Source organism: Rutilus rutilus, assembly GCF_951802725.1.
Source record: "Rutilus rutilus genome assembly, chromosome: 11".
Taxonomy (NCBI): Eukaryota; Metazoa; Chordata; class Actinopteri; order Cypriniformes; family Leuciscidae; genus Rutilus; species Rutilus rutilus.
This window is the reverse complement of record NC_140216.1, coordinates 38,379,710-38,399,588: the sequence shown is the minus strand read 5'-3', so window position 1 is coordinate 38,399,588 and position 19,879 is coordinate 38,379,710. Positions and strand designations below refer to the sequence as shown.

Below are 19,879 nucleotides of genomic sequence, written 5' to 3'. Positions count from 1 at the left end.
CAGAAATGTCCTGTTGCTTCTACATGTTGTCACTTCTTCTTGAGTCTCTCCATCATTGTTTGAATCCGGTTTGAACATAAAAGGCTAAAAGTTTTTGACATTTTCAGTGCATGTGTGTGTGAGGTAAAATGACACAAGCTGTTGAAGCTCTGCCCCCTGCGCCGGGAGCAGCAGCTCATTTGCATTTAAAGGGACAGACACAAAAACAATGCGTTTTTGCTCACCCTTAAAAAGTGGCAATTTTAACATGCTCTATAAAAATATCTGTGGGGTATTTTTAGCTAAAACTTCACACACTGGGGACATCAGAGACTTATTTTACATCTTGTGAAAAGTGCATTATACCAGCCCTTTAAAAGGCCGAGATCTTACAGAAAGTGCATGTTAAAGCGCTCCCAGTGCCAGTACGCAGTGGGGAATCCAGCTCTGTTATTCCTGCACACCGCCGGTTTGCCAAACCCTCAGTCGTAATGTGAAGGCCACGTGTAGACGCCGGTTCCAGCTGGCCCGAGCGCTGTTTATATGCTGGCAAAAGCCAACACTGAGCGTTAGTCAATCTCTCCTTCATATCAGGCCTGAAACTCAGTCACCAGAGCCTGCCATCATAAATATACAGTGTTATGGCTGCAGTGCCAGCGTGAGTTTCTAGGCCTGATGAAACGCTCGATCCGCACTGTAGTCTCAGTACTGTGTTTCTGATGCGGAGAGAGATGTGAGACGCCGTCTGGCTGTGTCTGTTTCCTCTGCCTCTGTTTTTAGGGTTATTTAGTCTGAACAGAGACACCAGAAGTTGAAGGTAAATTTAAATATATACTGTACGGTATATGACACAAGGTTTGGCATTTATGGAGAATTAATTTGATGTCACAAGTCTGCATAAATTGGTCAAAGCTGTCCGTTGTTTTATAATTTTAGTTTACTTATTTTTCGTTTTTAATGCCAGTGTAACATGTTGATTTGTTCTGCACTGATCCCACATTTCATTGGTTAATAATATAATTACTAAATAATATAATTATTTTATACATTTTCCAAGGTTTAGATTATATTTTTTTAAAGATTTGAAATGTAAAATTTATATTTGTACTACATGCTTTTTTTTCAGCTTTATTTCAGTTCCTGAAAACAATTTTTAATAGTTTCAGTGTCAGTGAACAATGAGAACACTTATTTCACATTTATTTATTTATATTTTATTTTTTGTATTTATACATTTATTTTATATACATTTAATAGTAGAAAAATTCCCATATAAAATTAACAATATTATAATGAAATGTTGGTGTACGTTAGACTGGTATTAGATTTATTTATTTAACTGAATTGCAGCTGATTCAGTCATTAATTTAGAGTCAGTGTATTATTCTGCTCTTATGTGTTCATGTAATCCATTTAGTGTGTAACCTGAAAGAGTCACAGAAACACTGGTGTGAGCCATTTCTCTGTGTGTGTGTGTGTGTGTGTGTGTGTGTGTGTGTGTGTGTGTGTGTGTGTGTGTGTGTGTGTACTCAGACTCAGAGCCCTCATAAGCTCTGTAATCTAATCAGTGAGGGCCACGGCATTGCCATGGCAACCGCCCAGCTTCCGTGACAACCGTATCACTTTCACATCCTGTTTATCAGATTATGACCCCATCACAATGTCACAACGGCCTGTGTCATGTGTGGGTCAATGACATACATTAATACATTAAATATGCAATTTGTAAATTGAAAATAATAATTTTTTATTTTTTGCTATATTTGTGGGATACAAAGAAAAACATTTCCGCAGTTTGGATTTAAATATTTTTAGCATATGGAATAACACTTGTCAATCAAATCAAGTCATGTGACAGGAATACTAAAAGAAGTAAAAAATATTAGATGTTTCATGACATGACAAGATTACATCAGGCGAGACACACCCAGAAAAACTAATTATTCATGATTGAAAATCGTGTGTATTCAAGGTAACGAATACGATATATTGAACACATTACTCCAGTCTTCAGTGTCACATGATCCTTCAGAAATCATTCTGATATGATGATTTGCTGCTCAAGAAACATTTATGATTATTATCAGTGTTTAAAACACGGGATACATTTTATTTTCATGATTCTTTAATGAATAGAAAGTTCAAAAGAACAGCATTTATTTGAAAGAGTATTTTGTAACATTATAAATGTCTTTACTGTCACTTTTGATCAATTTAATGCATCCTTGAGGAATCATTTTTTTAAATTTCTTTAAAAAAAATAATGGTACTGACCCAAGCCCTGGATCTCTCAGGTGTAGTTTTGAACGGTGTGTCTGTAATAGTAATAGTGTGTGTCAGTCTCGTGAAGGTTGAGGTGGATCCATTACACTCTATAATCATCTAATAACACCCGCAGGATTTTTACGGTTCTGTAAATCAGTTTATATATCGCAGTATGGCGTGTATTATGGGATTTTTATGACCTTGAAGTGTGTGTGTTTTGCGTCTGCAGGGAATCATTCAGAAGATCGTGGACATCCACAAAGTGAAGCTGGTGTGTTGTTTCGGGCTGCGGCTCACGCACGGCCCGTCGGGGGACGTCCACTGGCTGCACCCGGACATGGGCGTGTCCCACGTGAGGGAGAAGTACGAGCAGAACCGCCCGCAGGACGAGTGGAGGTACTGCGCTCACACACATTTAGACAAACTAAAACATCTTTACAGAGATCTTTGTTAGTAGTACATCGATTTCAGCTTTGATCCCTGCTGAAGAACATTATAGACCTGCCTTTATAGTGCATAGTTTATTATGGTGTCCTGGTCATCAAGCCTGGTCTGGTGGAGCCGCTGCTCTGACTGGGTTTGGGGGATTTCTGCTGATCCTGAAACCAGCAGAGGAACCTGAGTGTGATTGTTTATGTGCACCATTGTTTTTTGGTGTGGTTATTGGGCTGTTATTGGGCTGTGTGTGTATGAGTGTATGACTGTATCTGTGTGTGTGTGTGTGTGTGTGTGTGTGTGTGTGTGTGTGTGTGATTCTGGGAGTGAGTGTGTGCGATTCTGTGAGTGAGTGAGTGAGTGTGTGTACGTACGATTCTGTGAGTGAGTGAGTGTGTGTGTTTGAGTTTGTGAGTGTGAGTGTGTGTGTGTGTGTGTGTGTGTGTGTGTGTGTGTGTGTGCGATTCTGTGAGTGAGTGAGTGAGTGAGTGAGTGAGTGAGTGAGTGAGTGAGTGAGTGAGTGAGTGAGTGAGTGTGTGTGATTCTGTGAGAGTGTGTGTGCGATTCTGTGAGAGTGTGTGTGCGATTCTGTGAGTGAGTGTGTGTATGATTCTGTGTGTGTGTGTGTGTGTGTGTGTGTGTGTGTGTGTGTGTGTGTGTGTGTGTGTGGAGGGCTGGTGAGATGCTCATGTGATGGTCATTACAGCAGGAGGAGTGTTTGAATTCATCGACCTCTAAATGTGTGTGTGCCTTCTGCTGCGCTTCTCTTTGTCTGTGTCCGTGTGTTTTATTTCATCAGGGGCTTGAGCCTTTATAGATGCGAGTTATTCCCTCACAGATGGCATTTTATGTCACCTCGTCTCTACCCACAATGCATCAGCGGTCCGCTCAGGCCCGTGTGCCTCATGAAGCAGCTGCATCTCCATTCACTCGAGCTGCTTTTGTTCAGAGAGAAGAGAGAGTCAGTGATTTAAAATCCGGCTTTCTCCGGCCCTGTGTGCAAGCTGCTGTTTCTTATTGTGGTTTTTACGTGAGAAACGCATGATTATCTCTCACAGTTTAGGGATCCGAGACGCTCGTAAAGTGCTCAGGAGGAGATTATCTGTGCTTGTGATGGTCAGTGTAAAACCTGCTCAATCAACTCAGCCCAGGGGCCGGTTTCACAAAGCTATTTTAGACCGGTCTATAGTGTTAGACAAGTCTAACATGTGCTCATAGACTAGTCTAATGCAAGTTAGACTGTTTCACAAAAATAAAGACTGACTTAATTTAGACCAAAGAAATTAGACACCTTACCCCCAGGCTAACTTCGGTCTAAGACTCTCTGTTACCTTGGCAACCAGCAGTAACAATCAGTTACATTACAAACAGCCAAAAGAAAAGGGAAAATGGCTCATAATTAAAACATTTTTTCTTGTTACTACATTCTCCGCTAAATTTCCCAAGTAAAATGTCCTTGTAACTGTTACACTCCTCCAACAAACACATATTGTCCACTGGGGTAAACTGCACTGAGCGGTTGAATGCGCTTACTCAATGTTTTGAAAAGTGTCTTATTTTACCCAGAATGCATTGCAGTGTAGTCCTACTTAAGATAGTCAGAGTCTTAAGTGCTTTGTGCAACGGTCTGATTTAGATGTCTATCTGAAGTCTGACTATCTACTATATCTAAGCCATAGTCAAAGTCTATCTTTGTCTTGCCTTGACAGATATAGACTAGTCTCATATATAGCCAGAACGAAATCTGGATTTCTGGTCAAGATCGACCTGATATAAAAGTGACCTTGCTTTTAGTGTCTTAAAAACCTTTAGTTTTAAGTTTAGGGCCAGTTTCACTTAGTTTCTGCAAACTTTTGTACACCAGCTGAGAAATGTGCGTAAAATATGTGCGAATTTCTGAGCTTTCTGTTGCTCATTTCACAATATTGCTGTTTTTGCTGTATTTCTTGATCAATTACATGCAGCCTTGGGCTGGATTAGCATAACAGACTTCTTTACAAAAACAACAAAACATCCTCAATAATCACATTTTCTACTTATACTAATTTCTTCCCTCAGTCTCTTTATTTTCTCTTTTCAGAGCCGGTATGAATCGCTGGGAAATCCCAGGCAGATTCCCTCCTGCATTCCTTCCCAACAAATTACTCCCGTTTTGACGTTTTACAGAGAGTTATGTGTGTTCTTGATCCTCTGATGTGAGTGTGGTCTTCATATGTCACTGTCAGACTGAGCGTTTGTGAATCTCAGAAGCTGTAATCAGATAATGATGCTTTGATGTCACATGATGCTCTGGATGAAGCGACTGCTGATGTCATCCCGAATCCAGGCTAACTCGCCCGCTTACGGCTTGTTTTGGTGTTGCGGAGGTGTTGATGGATCATTTGCGCTGTAAGGCAGATGAGCTCATGTTGGGAGAGGATCTAGTTCTCGGACTCTCGCTGCTTTGATTTCCTCAACAGAGAAACACGAGCGATAACCAATCATCCGCACGCAACATGACCTCATTATTAGGCCTCGGGATCGGAATACCCATCATTCCCAAAGTGCTACACATTTCACATACAGTTAAAAAAAATTACAAATTCAGATATACTTTTAAATATATAGAAACGTATATCTAATCTAGTTGTTTTGGCCATTTGTAATATATTTTCATCTTAAATGAATGTGTATATATAATATTTAAATCTAAATATTATAAAAAAGTAGTTTAGTTACATTTTTTAAAATATAGTTTCTTCTTAAATAAATATATTTAATATTAAAATATTGTTTTTGTCTAAGTTTACTTGTATTTCCTCTTATCTTTTTTGTCCACTGTTTTAATATTTTTTATGTAATTTACTGTATATTGACTTGAATTGACTTGAATTAAATAGGTTTATATCATCCAAAATACATTTTGCATTCACCCAAAAATAAAAATCTTGCCCCTTTAAGTACATTTTCTAATATATTTTGGCATTTAAAATATTTAAACAATATTTTAAGGCAAAATATGCTTTTATCCTAAATTGGAAAAAATATGTTTTATTAATTTGTGCCATTTACAGCATATTTAGCAGCATACACTCGACATATTTTTTAACCAGACAAATTTTTTTTTTGCCATACAGGTTTCCAACCCTTTTTTAAGCTGTTTTTAGATCAGTTTTAATTTTATGAGCCTAAAAGTCGAGAACAAATTTCCCGGTTTAACACCAGAGCGAGCAGCTTTCCCAGCAGACATGGTTTTTAGTGTGTGGTAGAAGTGTGTGAATTGCGACTGAGCTCCTGCTTTCTCCACTTCTCAGGAACTGAGATTCGATCATTTCCTGAGCGAGTTCCAGGAAGTCATGAAAAGCCACGGAGGATCATTTCCTCTGGAAACAGCAGAGGATTGAATCCTTCACATTGAAACAACAATAATGATTTGAGCGCTGGACAGTGATTTATGTGTTGTGCTCATGATGGGTTTTTCATGGCTCATGTATCGGCACTGAGAGCTTCATTCTGCTGCAGTGATCAGCTGCATGTGTTCAGGGATAAACCCTCCAGTATTGATTGTTTTGAGTGTTTAGATTATGCAGGGATCATGTGTGTGCTGAGGTCATGAGGTCTGCATGGTGTTTTTAATGTGTAATGTTCCCCAGTTTCAGGTTTTCATTGTGTTTTCCTTCATAAGCATGACAACAACTGTACATTAGTATTGCTAATGGGTTTGCTGTGCACAACGTTTACACACACACACACACACACATATATATATATATATATATATATATATATATATATATATATATATATACATACATACATACATACATACATACATACATACATACATGCATACACACACATACACACACATACACGCACACACACACTCACTCTATATATATATATTTAATATACATACATTTCTAATACAAGTAGATATTCAAGTACAAATAAATATTCTAATATTATTTGGCAAAATAAGACAAAAACCAAAATAAGATAAAAAAAAATCACTTTATTTTTTATCTCTTGTAAAGCTTTGAGTACCTTTAAAAGTGCAGATAAATAAAATGTATTTATTATTATATTATACTTACAATTGTGAAAATAAAATAACAAAGTAAGAAATAAATAAATAAAAATAAAATAAAATTGTAGTAAAAAAAAAGTATCAAATAAAATTGTGTTTAATTGTCATAAAATAATGCAAAAAACTTGTTTTAATTTTTTTTAAATATTTTTTTTAAATAAGCTTAATTTATTTCCAGCACAATATAGTTACTTATTTATTTCTATTGATTTAGGGGTGAAATATGAGATTTGGTGATGATATTATTTCTCTTATCAGCATAGGTGTGTGTGTGTGTGTGTGTGTGTGTGTGTGTGTGTGTACATGGTGACTTATCCTGTCATGACTCTTTTACTCACCGTGTCTCTCTCTCTCCTCCTCAGGTATGAACTGAGGATCCGTTATCTGCCCAAGGGCTTCCTGAATCAGTTCGCTGAAGACAAGCCGACACTCAACTATTTTTATCAGCAGGTGAAGGTGCCCTCGTCCCGTGTGTGTGTGTGTATGTCTGTCTGTGTGAGTGTATGTCTGTCTGTGTGTGTCTGTGTGTGTTTAAAGTAGGTCAACGGGTTTGTAGCGTGTGTGCGTTCCATTCGCTGTCATTCAAGAAGCCTCGATAGGTAACAACATCAGAGCATCGACCGCGATATCCCACAATCCTCCAGCAGAGTTCCCGCTGACAGGGAGGATCATGGATTAGTTTTATTACGGCTGTTCATCATCTGGACAATAGAAGGACGTTCCGGCGGGATTATTGTGCGGGCCGTGATGAGTGATGGAGCAGAACACCTGCTGTATAAAACAGCAAACAGCTCGAGCGCTCAGCGACAGCATCAGTCACAGAGAGACAGTCTCCCGGACTCTGATACACTAATGACAGAACATACTATTACATCACAACCAATCAATAATTCATAATGGAATGTAACTCATTTAATATAAACATGAAAAAAATAATAAATATGTACTTTTGCTATAGAAATTACATCTTAATATGATGTACATTATAATGTCATAATGCATTTTTATTATATAATTTATTCATGTTTATATTAATTACTTACTAATATTAATTTTAATTTACATTTTATATAAATAAAAAAATATTTTAATATACATTTTCAAAAATGTATTATATCACAATTCTATTATATTAACTATTAAAAATAATTGCATTATGACATATTATCATGTACATCATATTATTATGTAATTTTTATAGAAAAAGTTCTTTTTTCATGTTTATATTCAATTTGTAATTTAATATAAAACCAAATAAAAGTTTGATATAAAAATTACATCTAAAATTATTATATCTAAAAAATGTATGCATCATATTATTCTTAACTGATCAATAAATAATAATGTAGTGTTATGAAGAAAAAATGTCGTATATTTATTACATTTTATTATTTTCTATATATTCATTTTATAATACTTAAATACTTTATTTTAATATTAAATTATATAAATTTATAAATATAAAGATTATGATACTATGCATTGATCTGCTAAACACAATGCTTGGTTTTACGGTAGTTTAATTATTTCTTTCGTTTACATATGCATGAACTGTATGACACTTTTATACAAAATCCATCCATCATCCGTCATCCATCATCCATCCATCATCCATCAATCATCCATCATCCATCCATCATCCGTCCATCATCCATCATCCATCAATCATCCATCATCCATCCATCATCCGTCCATCATCCATCATCCATCCATCATCCGTCCATCCAGTCAAAATCTCTTGTGTGAATTACAAAATGTTTGTGTGCGTTCTCAATAAATGTGCATGTTGTGGACAGGTGAAGAACGACTACCTGCTGGAGATGGCGGATCAGGTGGAGCAGGACATCGCCCTGAAGCTCGGGTGTCTGGAGATCAGGTGCGCTCCTCCTCCTGTCAGACTCGGAGTTTCAGACGTTCAGAAGCTCGTGTGTTGACTCATCTGTGCTTCTGTGTTTTCCAGGAGATTCTACAGAGAGATGAGAGGAAACGCTCTGGATAAAAAGTCCAACTATGAACTCTTAGAGTGAGTATTGACAGCTAGTGGATGAATGAGTTTCATGGTGGCAGATGATGCTGAATATCATATCTAGAAGAGTCTAATGGCCGAAACGCCACAGTTAGCGGCCAATATGATCTCAAAATGACAAAATAAATAAAAAGCTGAAAAGCTGACTTGCCAACTAGATTAAAAAAAATATATATTTCATCTTATTTCAGTTAATGTTTATATTATTTCAAGTAATGATCATGTTTTTTATGGTTTTGGTTTGTGTAACTATAATTAACACTGCCACACGCTCACAGTCACTCTCTCATCACAGCGGGACTGACACACTCTCTCTCTTTCACACACACTCACACACACACGTGTGCATTAGTTGCGGGTCATTCCGTCTGATCGCCCGCAGTCACACAGCACTCTGGCCCCTCAGGGGGCGGGGCAGGGCGGAGAGTGCACCAATCACAGCGCCAGCCTGATTTGAGTGACAGCTGCTCTGACAGAAGCTGGTTAACCCCCGGTTAACCTCTGAACCACTGTTATTTTACTGTCATTGAGACACTATTATAGTTTTAATTCATATTTAGAATTAGCTTTTATTTTATAAATTCCAGTTTCATTTTAATTTGTCTTAATCGATTTTTTATTATTATAAATTTTTATTTCAGTTAAATTTTCAGCCAAATAAAAATAAGAAAATGTACCTTGACAACTAGCTTAAATACAATGATTATTTTTATATATATGTATGTATGTATATATATAGGCCCTAAAAGTATGCACTGTTTTTGTGAGGAAATAGTCCATCCCTATTTGAGTGTGTAGTAGAAAAGTAGGCAAATAGGTTAGTAGGTTAAAATCCTCCACATTCAAATGAATTTAATATCGTTCTGTATCGGAAAGAAAAAAGCAGCCCGTTGATCTTTCATGCGGAGACTCTCCTCATGTGTTTTGATGCATTTAAAAGTTAATGACCAAACGTATCTTTATAAAGGTTAACAATGTTGTTGCAGATTAAATATAATGTTGAATAAATATCTTTTTGTCAGGTTAGATACTGATAATTAATCACTCAAACCCCTTTAACTAAACCTCTCTTTTTAACCATTGGTCTCGCACATCCGCCATGTTTGTAGTTTTCAAATGCTTTTTATTTGTGTTTGTAGTTCTAATCGAATCCTCGTCCAGGGAACAGTGAACAGTATTAGCCGTTAGAGTGAGCACGGATCTGCACTTCAGATTCTAACCGGAAAAAGTAGACTATCTGGGGATCTTTGGGATGCTCATTTCAACACACACACACGACATACACACTAATTCTAATTTTGAACATGATTTAGGACAGGTCGTATGCAAATTGGGACTCAGCATGTGTGTTGGATTTGTATAGCATCATTCCCATACTTGCATTTGTGTCATTTAGTGCTTTTACTGTAAACTCTGAGTTGTTCATGATAACGAGAGAGTAGGTGTAACCTCTCTGGACTAAAAGTTCAGCACAGCAGTTTAAAGTATCGACTGATGTGTCGCTCGCGAGGCCCATAAACATGGGCGAGTTGTTTTTGGCGAGGCGCCACGCGGTTAAATCTGAGCAAAGCTGAACCGAAGCGCTTTCCATTTAGATTAAATGATGAAACAATCATCAGGGACTGTTGGGTTTTATTGGGCTTTAAATCCCCCGTCCTGCTCGCTCACAGAGCCTGAGAGGAGAACACGTCCAAAAACTACATCTTCTTAAAAATAATATAGGCTTTCTATCTAGTATATTGGATATTATAATGTCAAATATTTAAATATTCTTTTACAAAATCGTGGTGAAAAGCTTGACGTGCTCCTTCTGACAAATACAAAACAAAAGATACAGTGATAAAAACAGGAGATTTGAAAGGATGATTATGATGATGGAGGTTTGGATGCATTTTTCATTACTTTGAAAAGAAGAAATATGATGCATAACCTGGTCACCTCAAGACTTTTAATTATAAATGGTGTCAAATAAAATCAAAAAATATTTATAGGACGACTAAAGACAAAATGCCAGCGCTTTTTTAACGTCCATATATTTTGTTTTCATCAAAACATGCGTGATTTAGTTGATGAAGTCATTGAAGTGAGAGGTTGGAAACACAGGCCAGACATAACGAGGAAAAAGTTTAATTCATTTAGTAAATTTAGTTGATGTGTTTAAAGCACGTCTATGAAAACATATTAGATGTTGACGTGAGATTTTCATTGTTGTAATAATTTTTTTTACACATGTACTGTGTATGAGGGCGACAAACGAGTGGTGCTGGTGTTTGTAAAGCCTGCTTCATTAACTCCACATGTCCTTCGACCCGTCCCAGAGCTTCACCCTGACGTTTATAGCTCTGCATGTCCGTGGAGAGCTGGAGTGAGATCAGTTCACCAGATGAACGTAGATGTCTATATTAAAAAGCGCTTGGCCGTCTTTGAGACTGCGATGACATCATTGCATCTGCGCTGAGATTTCTGCTCTGTTTTTCAGAAAGGACGTTGGACTCCGACGGTTCTTCCCCAAAAGTTTACTGGAGTCGGTTAAGGTGAGCGGATGATTTCTGTTACAGACACACACTGGTTATAGAGTTTTACATTTTCATGCATTTGTGCTCAGGATGTTTCTAGCTTGAGTTGAATACTTAGTGTTAAAGTTGGCATGAAATCTAGTTCATGCATGTTATTTTTGCACAGATGAATCATTCTCAGTGTGTGTATATATACATCGGCCTCCATTCGGTTTATTAAAATCCAGTCAACAGCCAACAGATAAAAACTAGTCAACATTTTTTTCCTCCGTTTGAGTGCTGTATGTGAATAAAAGCCTAACACCGTGTCCTAACCAGACGCCATGCGATTCCAGCGACAAATAATTTGTCTGTCCACACTCAAAATCAATCAAAACCCACAGCCAATCAGAGCAGTGCGTGGGCGGAGTCAGCCAATCAGAGCAGCGTGTGGGCGGCACTAGAGAGTAATCTTGACGGCACTCGCAAGAAAATGGATAAGTCGCTACATAATCAAATTCACAAATATTACACCATTTAAACATTATTAAAAATACACAGGCTGAGTTACTAAAACAATCTCTGTCAACTGTCAAGGAATACACTTGTTTGTTCACAGTTTGAACGTTCTTGTTTCCATTTGTTTAATTTCAAGATCTGAGTTGAATTATCCTTTGTTGCTTTTACGGCTACAAAGCTGAAGCACTAAATGATATTCAGAGTCACATTACACGCTTTTAACATTAAATAAAGCACATAAACAGCACCTGAGATTATCATTGCCACACTTTGTGTTTGTTGTTCCAGCGCGGCTGGTTAGGACAAAAACTCTTGATTAACATGGAAAATAACCTTTTATCGCGCATCGCGTCATGTGTAGTTAGGACACGGTGTAAATTAAACCTGTTCATCATTTAAAGTGTACGTGTTTCTTAAACCACTCAATTCATATGGATTTCTCTTACAATCTCTTTGTGCACTTTTTGAAGCGTTAGAGTGAATACACTTTCAGTGGAGGGACAGAAATCCCTGATTTCATTAAAAATATCTTGGTATAATAACTGAGGTCTTATGGGTTTGGAATGGCGTGAGGGAGAGTAATTGAAGATTTGGTGTGACCTGTCCCTTTAATGCTGGTTGTGGTTAACTCATGACATGGAAAACCACATGAGTGTTTTAAACTGGATGGTGTCAGTGTGTGCAGCTGGCATACGAATAGTGTTGAGCAACTCAATCCCACACACCCCTGCAAACAGATGCTCTATAAAATAGTGGGGATGTCCTCTGACCCTGAGTCACCCTTAAGCGTGCGTGTGTGTGTGTTTGCACGTAGGCAGGACAGAGGTGTTATTTTACCGCCCCAGATTGTTACCCATCATCCACTGCTTCTAACACTGTTCCCATAGGTCGTCATCAGTCAGAGAGCTGTTCATTTAGGCGGATTATAACGTTTAATCAGTTCTCTTCCTAGAAAATGTTTTAAAGAGTTTCCAGTGTCAGCGTATAGGGCAGACCTCATCTGGGGTTGAATGATCAGCGCTGCCATCTGTCACCCCGACCGCAGACATCAAGTTCAGCCATTATTGAGTTCAGCTCGTGGGGCTTCTTTTTAATAATGCGTTCGTTTGCTTTTCACAAGGGCTTATTAAGGGAATAGTGAACTCAATTACTCGTCTTTATGTCGATCCAAACCTGTTTGACTGTCTTTTTTGCTGTGGAGCGTAAAAGGCAATGTTTTGATGAGCTGCTGTTTTCCATACAGTGAAAGTGAGCGAACGTGAGAAACAAAGTGCTATAAAAGCACTAGAGTTTGGGTCCTGTGAGATCTTTACAGTCTCTTCTGCTCAACAAGACTGCATTTATCTGATCAAAAATACAGTAATACGTTATGACATTATGGCAAGTAAATGATGGCAGAAATATTCCTATAAGACCAATGAGGAGATAGATAATAGATGACAGAGATTAATATTCAAGTATCATATAAAGGGAACATACATATTAGTCTTGATGACAGTATAATATAAAGTTGTAATTTGTGTTTTTATTCATTCATTTGTTTATTTTAGCTATCATCAGTTTTACTACTTTTACTTACACTATTATTATTAATTATTATTTATTTATGATTATTATATATTTTCTTAATCAGTTTTCTTTTAACTTCAAAGCAGTGAAATCTTTATTATTATTTTAATCGGATTAATAATGAACTTTTACATGCTTTAGTGAACATTCACCCACTGTTATCAACGGCTCTCTATTATAAAAAGTAAAAAAAGATTTGAAATGGCGTGTTGTAATAAAAGAGAAGAAGAGGTGCGTTTCTGAGGCCCAAGAAGAAGAAATCCTGCCTTCCACCCTCTTGTTTGGTCTGTCAGATCTTTCCCATAATTCCTGCACAGATGTAAGACCCGATACGGGGCCGCACTTCCTCTCAGGAAGGGTGGACCGTCCCTCTGAAGTGACCCCTCACATGTTTGTCTGATAGGATCGGCGTCTCAATGTTGTTAAGATACCCATAATGCCTTTCAGAGCTCAGATGATCTCTAATAGCAGAGTAGATCCATTCTCATGTGTCAACTTGACTTTAGAGGAGAAAATGAGATGGAGTGTGTTGGTTTTGTGTGTTTTGAGTGTTAAGGAGAGATGAAGATTGCCATGTTTTATTTGATTGACAGCTGAATTTGATGGTTGTTATGAACTTGAATGATTCTGGGTAATTCTGTTATGTTATATAGGCATAATTTTACTATAGCAAACCATATTTATTGTGATTGCTCCTTACTATTACTCATGTTAGTGATTTGCAAAAACTAAATATTTGATGCATAACTTGTTATAACATAAATTTCTTAATTAACATTTTCGCTTCCTGCACTTTATAGCGCTGTGATTCAGTATGATGTTATTGGAGCGAAACTGAGTCATTTCTAAGCTAGTGCTGGTCATATGTGACTTGATTAACGTTCTGTTTTCAGTCAGTTTATTACTGTTTTCATTCAGTGTGTGAGGTGTAACGCTGTTCTTTCTCTCTGTGTTTCAGGCCAAAACGCTGAGGAAACAGATCCAGCAAACATTCAAGCAGTTCGCCAACCTGAACGACGAGCAGAGCATACTGAAGTTTTTTGAGATCCTGGCGCCCGTCTACAGATTCGACAAAGAGTGCTTTCGCTGTGCTCTAGGGGTACGGCAGGTCATGTGCTCAAACACGGGCCTTTTCTGCCTCCTGGTGGCCATGGAGGACTTATATTTCCTGACACTGTGTCCAAAAATGAACTTTTGTCTACAAAAAAAGAAAAGAAACAAACCATTGGAAAATTATTTGAGAAAAATGTCTACTACTAGTTATACTACTTACTATACACTACTCTTCAAAAGTTTGGGTCAGTGAGATTTTCAATAGCAATAACTGGATCAAAAGTCACAGTTTAGAATTAGACATTTAGAATGTAACAATGTAACCTTTGAGTTAGACATTTAGAATGTTACAAAAGATTCTATTTCAAATAAATGCTGTTCTTTTTAACTGAAAAATTAAATGTGTCAGGGAAAAATATGAACCAGCACAACAGTTTTTAACATTGATAATAATCAGAAATGCTTCTTGAGCAGCAAATCAGCAAATCAGAATGATTTCTGAAGGATCATGTGACACTGAAGACTGGAGTAATGATGCTGAAAATTCAGCTTTGATCACAGGAATAAATTACACTTTGACACTATAGTCACATAGAAAACATTTATTTTAAATGGTAACAATATTACAGTTTTTACTGTATTTTTGATCAAATAAATGCAAATAAATGCTTCTTTCAGAAACTACAACCCCAAACTACATTGGCATTTACTTAATATATTATATCATGGGTTGTTTTCAATTAGGTGGATTAATGCAAGGAATATATATAGAGAAAAATAGCAGCTCCTTATACAATTATAAACCCAACAACTAGTTTACTCACCAATTTGTGCTTGCCAATTGTTCATGTAAGACCCTGCTGACACTTAATGATTATTTTCTTTGATTACATTTAAATGAATTCTTAATGTGTGCAACATTCTTGTTATATGTATCTCTCTCTCTCTCTCTCTCTCTCTCTCTCTCTCTCTCTCTCTCTCTCTCTCTCTCTCTCTCTCTCTCTCTCTCTCTCTCTCTCTCTCTCTCTCTCTCTCAGTCGAGTTGGGTCATATCGGTGGATCTTGCTATCGGCCCGGAGGAGGGAATCAGTTACCTGACAGACAAGGGTTCCACGGTAACTCAGATCAACATCGCCATAGCAACAAACAATGAGTTCCATCTGTTTTCTGTTAATCTGAGTTGTTTTGTCAGTTGCTTGGTTCCATTTATGAATAGCTCCGCCCACAGTGGAATGTCATTGGTCCAAAATCCTGCTTCACATCACTATATGCTAAACAGCAAATATTCTGATTGGCTGATATTGATACAGTCTGCAGCACTGGCAAAAATAGTTGTCCAGTTCATACAAAGTACAAAGTTAATTAATGCAGATCCTCCTGTGATCTGGTGTATCGCCTCGTATTAATCTCCCAGAGTCCTTCAGGGCTTCTGACGGGAACACAGAAGCTCTTGAGAGAAACACACCGCTCTGATGTGTCACTGCTGAAGGGATGTTAATCATGTTTTCTGCTGATTAATCATCTGTGGTTTGTGACGCAGGATTTTGTCTTGAGGCAAAGTGGATGGAATGTTCAGGAAACATCATAACTCATAAGGATTTCCTTGTTTCAAAGCTTATTTTTCTCATTACAAGTGTGTGCATCACCACCTGTGTCTCTTATTCTTTCAGCCGACACATCTGGCCAACTTCACACAGGTGCAGAGCATCCATTACTCGTGCGTGGAGGAGAAGGAGAGGAAAGGTGTCTTGCAGCTGGACGTGGCAGGAGCCGCAGAGGTAAACCAAAGCGCATGAGATGAAGTCGATGTTTTGATTGTAGGATCTGCTGTTGGAAGTGTTTAGATTGAGATGTGTGACTCAGAAGGGTGTAAATCCAGCTGACGGCGCTGTAATTTCAGACCGTCACTGTTATTTTGGTTTCTTTGTCTGCACTTTTTGTCTGTCTGTCTGTCTTTTGAACGGCATTTTTACTCAGATTCAGACGCTGTGGCGGATTCGTTAGGCTCATTTAAACCGGTATTGTTATTGTTAACTAAAACTACTAAAAATCCTATTCAGCAATTGAAACAAAGCTGAAATAAAACTAATTATAAATATTAGATTAAAAAAAAAATGTGCCTTTGTAACTAACTGAAATTTTTTTTGGTTAAAATACCAAATTTACTAAAAGCTAAAACTGAAATAAAAATAAATTGAATCTAAATAGAAATAAATATTTATTAAAAAAACTAATAAAAATGACAAAAGTATATAACATTAAAAACATTTTTTTTATTAAAGTAAAAATAAATAAATAAACTTAGTTTAGTTCAGTTAGTTGCCAAAGCAATGTTTCTAATTTTTGTTTACATTGTAGTATTACAATTACTAAATCTAAAACTGAAAAAAAACAAAAACAAAATTATAGCTATATATATATATATGTATGTATGTATGTATGTATGTATGTATGTGTATATATATATATATATATATATATATATATATATATATATATATATAAAATGACAATCACTTAACAAAATTAGTAAAACAATCTAAAAATTTAAACTGAAAAATATATAAAAAAATTAATTAACTCAAAATATTAATACATACTATACTAGTATATGAATAATAGAAAAATAACACTGATTTAAACTAAAGTTGTGAGTCAGACTAGACTGGCTACATGTTTACCTGAGGCATTTGTGGGCGTGTCTGAGGTTATTTGTGGGCGTGTCTTCAGCTGTGTGAGTGTGTGTGTGTGTTTGGTCTGCGCAGCTGGTCTCTGCTGTAGCTTGACGTCATCGTGTGGCTGGTGTTTTCTATAATGGCTCATTGTGAGTCTCTCCTCTCTCTCGTAGCCTCTCACGATCAGCACGCCAGTCTTCGCCACTGCTGAGAACATGGCCGACCTCATCGACGGCTACTGTCGACTCCTCAGCGCCGTCAGCCAGTCCTTCATCGTCAGACCTCAGAAAGGTACGTCTCCCTCACACTGCTGCATTGTGGGATGTCTGTGGTATAGAGTATCCGACTATGAATGGGACGTATTGAGTGGAAAATCTCAGTGTGAAGCTGCACAGCTGTCCATTTCAATGAGCTCAGCAGGACACAAATAAAAAGTCATTAAATATATATATATAGAGAGAGAGAGAGAGAGAGAGAGAGAGAGAGAGAGAGAGAGAGAGAGAGAGAGAGAGAAAATAAGTCCAGTGGTCTATAAGAACATCTTGTAGTAAATTATGAAGTGCAGTTCTTCATATTTGTGTGTGTGTTGTCCTTCAGTTTGATTCATAATCTGATGTGATGTGTTTCTCTGTCCTACAGAGGGTGAGAGAGCTCTTCCATCCATTCCAAAGTAAGTCATGAATTCACTCCTCTGCCGTTCCTGAGCTGTTTAATAAACTGTCTGGCCGGATATTAATTGACCAGCTGTTAAAGATTAAACACTACTAAACCAGGACAGAACTAAAGATTGGGAAATTAGCTGGGCGATATATCAAACATTCACAATATATTTGTGATCATTTGGCAAGAATGTTATTATGGTTTTAATACATTGATTTTTTTGCCAATAAAGTTTACTAAAGAACATTATTAGGCTATATATTATAAATAAATAATTATATATATCAAGATGTTAAATTAGCCTAATGATGCTGTATAACTTTTAAATTAGTTATTTTTGTTATATTTAAAAAATATATATATATTGTATATATTTTAATTCACACACAATATATAATATATAATGTATTATATTTATATAATGTTTTATTATATTGTATTATTTTGTTTTTTATATTATTATTCCAGGCATACTGTATTATATACATTGTATGCATTGCATATATTCATATATATATGAAGAGTTCAGATGCAAAAGCCTCTAAATGCCATAATGAAATTTTCTTCTAGAATTATCATTTTTATAAAGCTTGTATATTTAAGTTCAGTAATTTCACTGAAATGGCAATGCAAATTATCTATTAATTGTCATTTAAGTGAAATTAACTTAAATATACAAGCTTTATAAAAATGATCATTCTAGAAGAAAATTTCAGATGGCACTTTGCATCTGAACTCTTCATATATATATATAATATTACATACTATGTCTTTCAAAGTACATATGCTTACATATGTTTTAATTCTGCATGTGTCATGTATAGTACGTAAAATCTTTTGAGTATAAGTTTTGACCTGGTACCAAACAAGCGCTCACGTGAGCCTCTGAAAGTCGTCGTTATGGTTGGATAACTGGGTTTTGATATAGTGTGCATGGAAACATTAATAATCACCATTTTGTTCATTAATGAAATTGTTTCTCCACAGACTTGCCAACAATGAGAAGCGTCTCGAGGGGATTCGGGCAGGAGTTCGTGCCATCTCTGTCTCAGGTACGACCCGCCTCCCATTCATCTGAGTCATCAGGGTTATCGGACTGATGTCCTGCTGAGCATTCTGGGTAAAGACTCTCCAAAAAAGAGTTCACGGATAGATCAGATCTGCTAAGACAACAATGATATCTACAATATGTTCATATCAAAATATGATCTTTTTTAAAACAGGTGTTAATCCCACAGATTTTCCCCTGTTTTATAGTTTAATATCATAACTTAACACTTCTGGATCCAATCATATCCACAATGGATTAAATCAAGTCCCGTCCGACATTATGTCCTGCTGAAGATTTGATTTCGCTCTGAAATATTACATTTAAAATTGCAAATGCTGTTTCACAGAGTCTTTAAAGCGTTAATATCTCAGATATCTGATGCCTTCAAGATGTTGTGCTGGTTCCTGCAACATCTGCACACATTTAAAGCTCATCATCAACACTTGTGTTCCAGATGTTTGGTATCTTTAGCTCATGAATGTGTCTGCTGTTTTTAAGCTGTTTACATCTGAGATCTGCAGCATAATCAAACCTGAAGTCGCTCTCTAAAGGCACCTTGCATGTGAAAATCAAGTCAATGTCAATGAAAACATGCTTCATCTGTGCGTATTATCTTCAGCACTCATTTTTGGGTGTGTTTGCACCACTTCCTGATGTGCATTATTCATTTAGTGAATAAAATGCTATCAGTGTTGGTGTGAAACGGCCTGATAGTGAAAGTCTGGCCATATGTGGTGTTCAGTGTTTTGTCGCGGAGCTGGAAGATAAATATGTTTGTTCTGTGTGTCCATTCCTCCCTCCATATTGCCTTGCTTTGCTTCACTCTCTTTCTCTCTCCATCTGTCGTTCTTCACTGAAGACTCTGTGGTTCAGACGCCCACCAAAGCTGCTAAAGCTCGACGCTTTCTCCTTCCGTTTGTCCTCTGTTCCCATGATTCTCCTCCTAAGGGTACACGCTGTTCCTGTGTGTGTGTGTGTTTAACACTAACCCTCACTTGCTCTCTACCAAAGCATATTCGATCTGTTTCTCATGTGTTCATACCACAGCTCTGATTCCTGATTCAACCGATCATGTTCTGCTGT

The 19,879-nt window shown here is 36.9% G+C and overlaps 1 protein-coding gene across 8 annotated transcripts in view; it reads left to right on the top strand.

Annotated features, from left to right (window-relative positions):
• ptk2aa (protein tyrosine kinase 2aa) overlaps positions 1–19,879 on the top strand; it is a 108,326-nt gene that overhangs the window by 58,725 nt on the left and 29,722 nt on the right. For 7 of the 8 annotated variants that reach the window (XM_084423858.1, XM_084423857.1, XM_084423856.1 and 4 more), the window contains 11 exons: positions 2,474–2,640; positions 7,111–7,198; positions 8,545–8,624; positions 8,709–8,771; positions 11,254–11,308; positions 14,316–14,456; positions 15,448–15,525; positions 16,081–16,188; positions 17,259–17,376; positions 17,725–17,755; positions 18,733–18,797. In XM_084423858.1, the coding sequence (XP_084279984.1) occupies positions 2,474–2,640; positions 7,111–7,198; positions 8,545–8,624; positions 8,709–8,771; positions 11,254–11,308; positions 14,316–14,456; positions 15,448–15,525; positions 16,081–16,188; positions 17,259–17,376; positions 17,725–17,755; positions 18,733–18,797 (994 nt within the window). Of the gene's footprint in view, positions 1–2,473; positions 2,641–7,110; positions 7,205–8,544; positions 8,625–8,708; positions 8,772–11,253; positions 11,309–14,315; positions 14,457–15,447; positions 15,526–16,080; positions 16,189–17,258; positions 17,377–17,724; positions 17,756–18,732; positions 18,798–19,879 lie in introns of all 8 variants that reach the window. The other variant, XM_084423852.1, reaches the window with a different exon arrangement.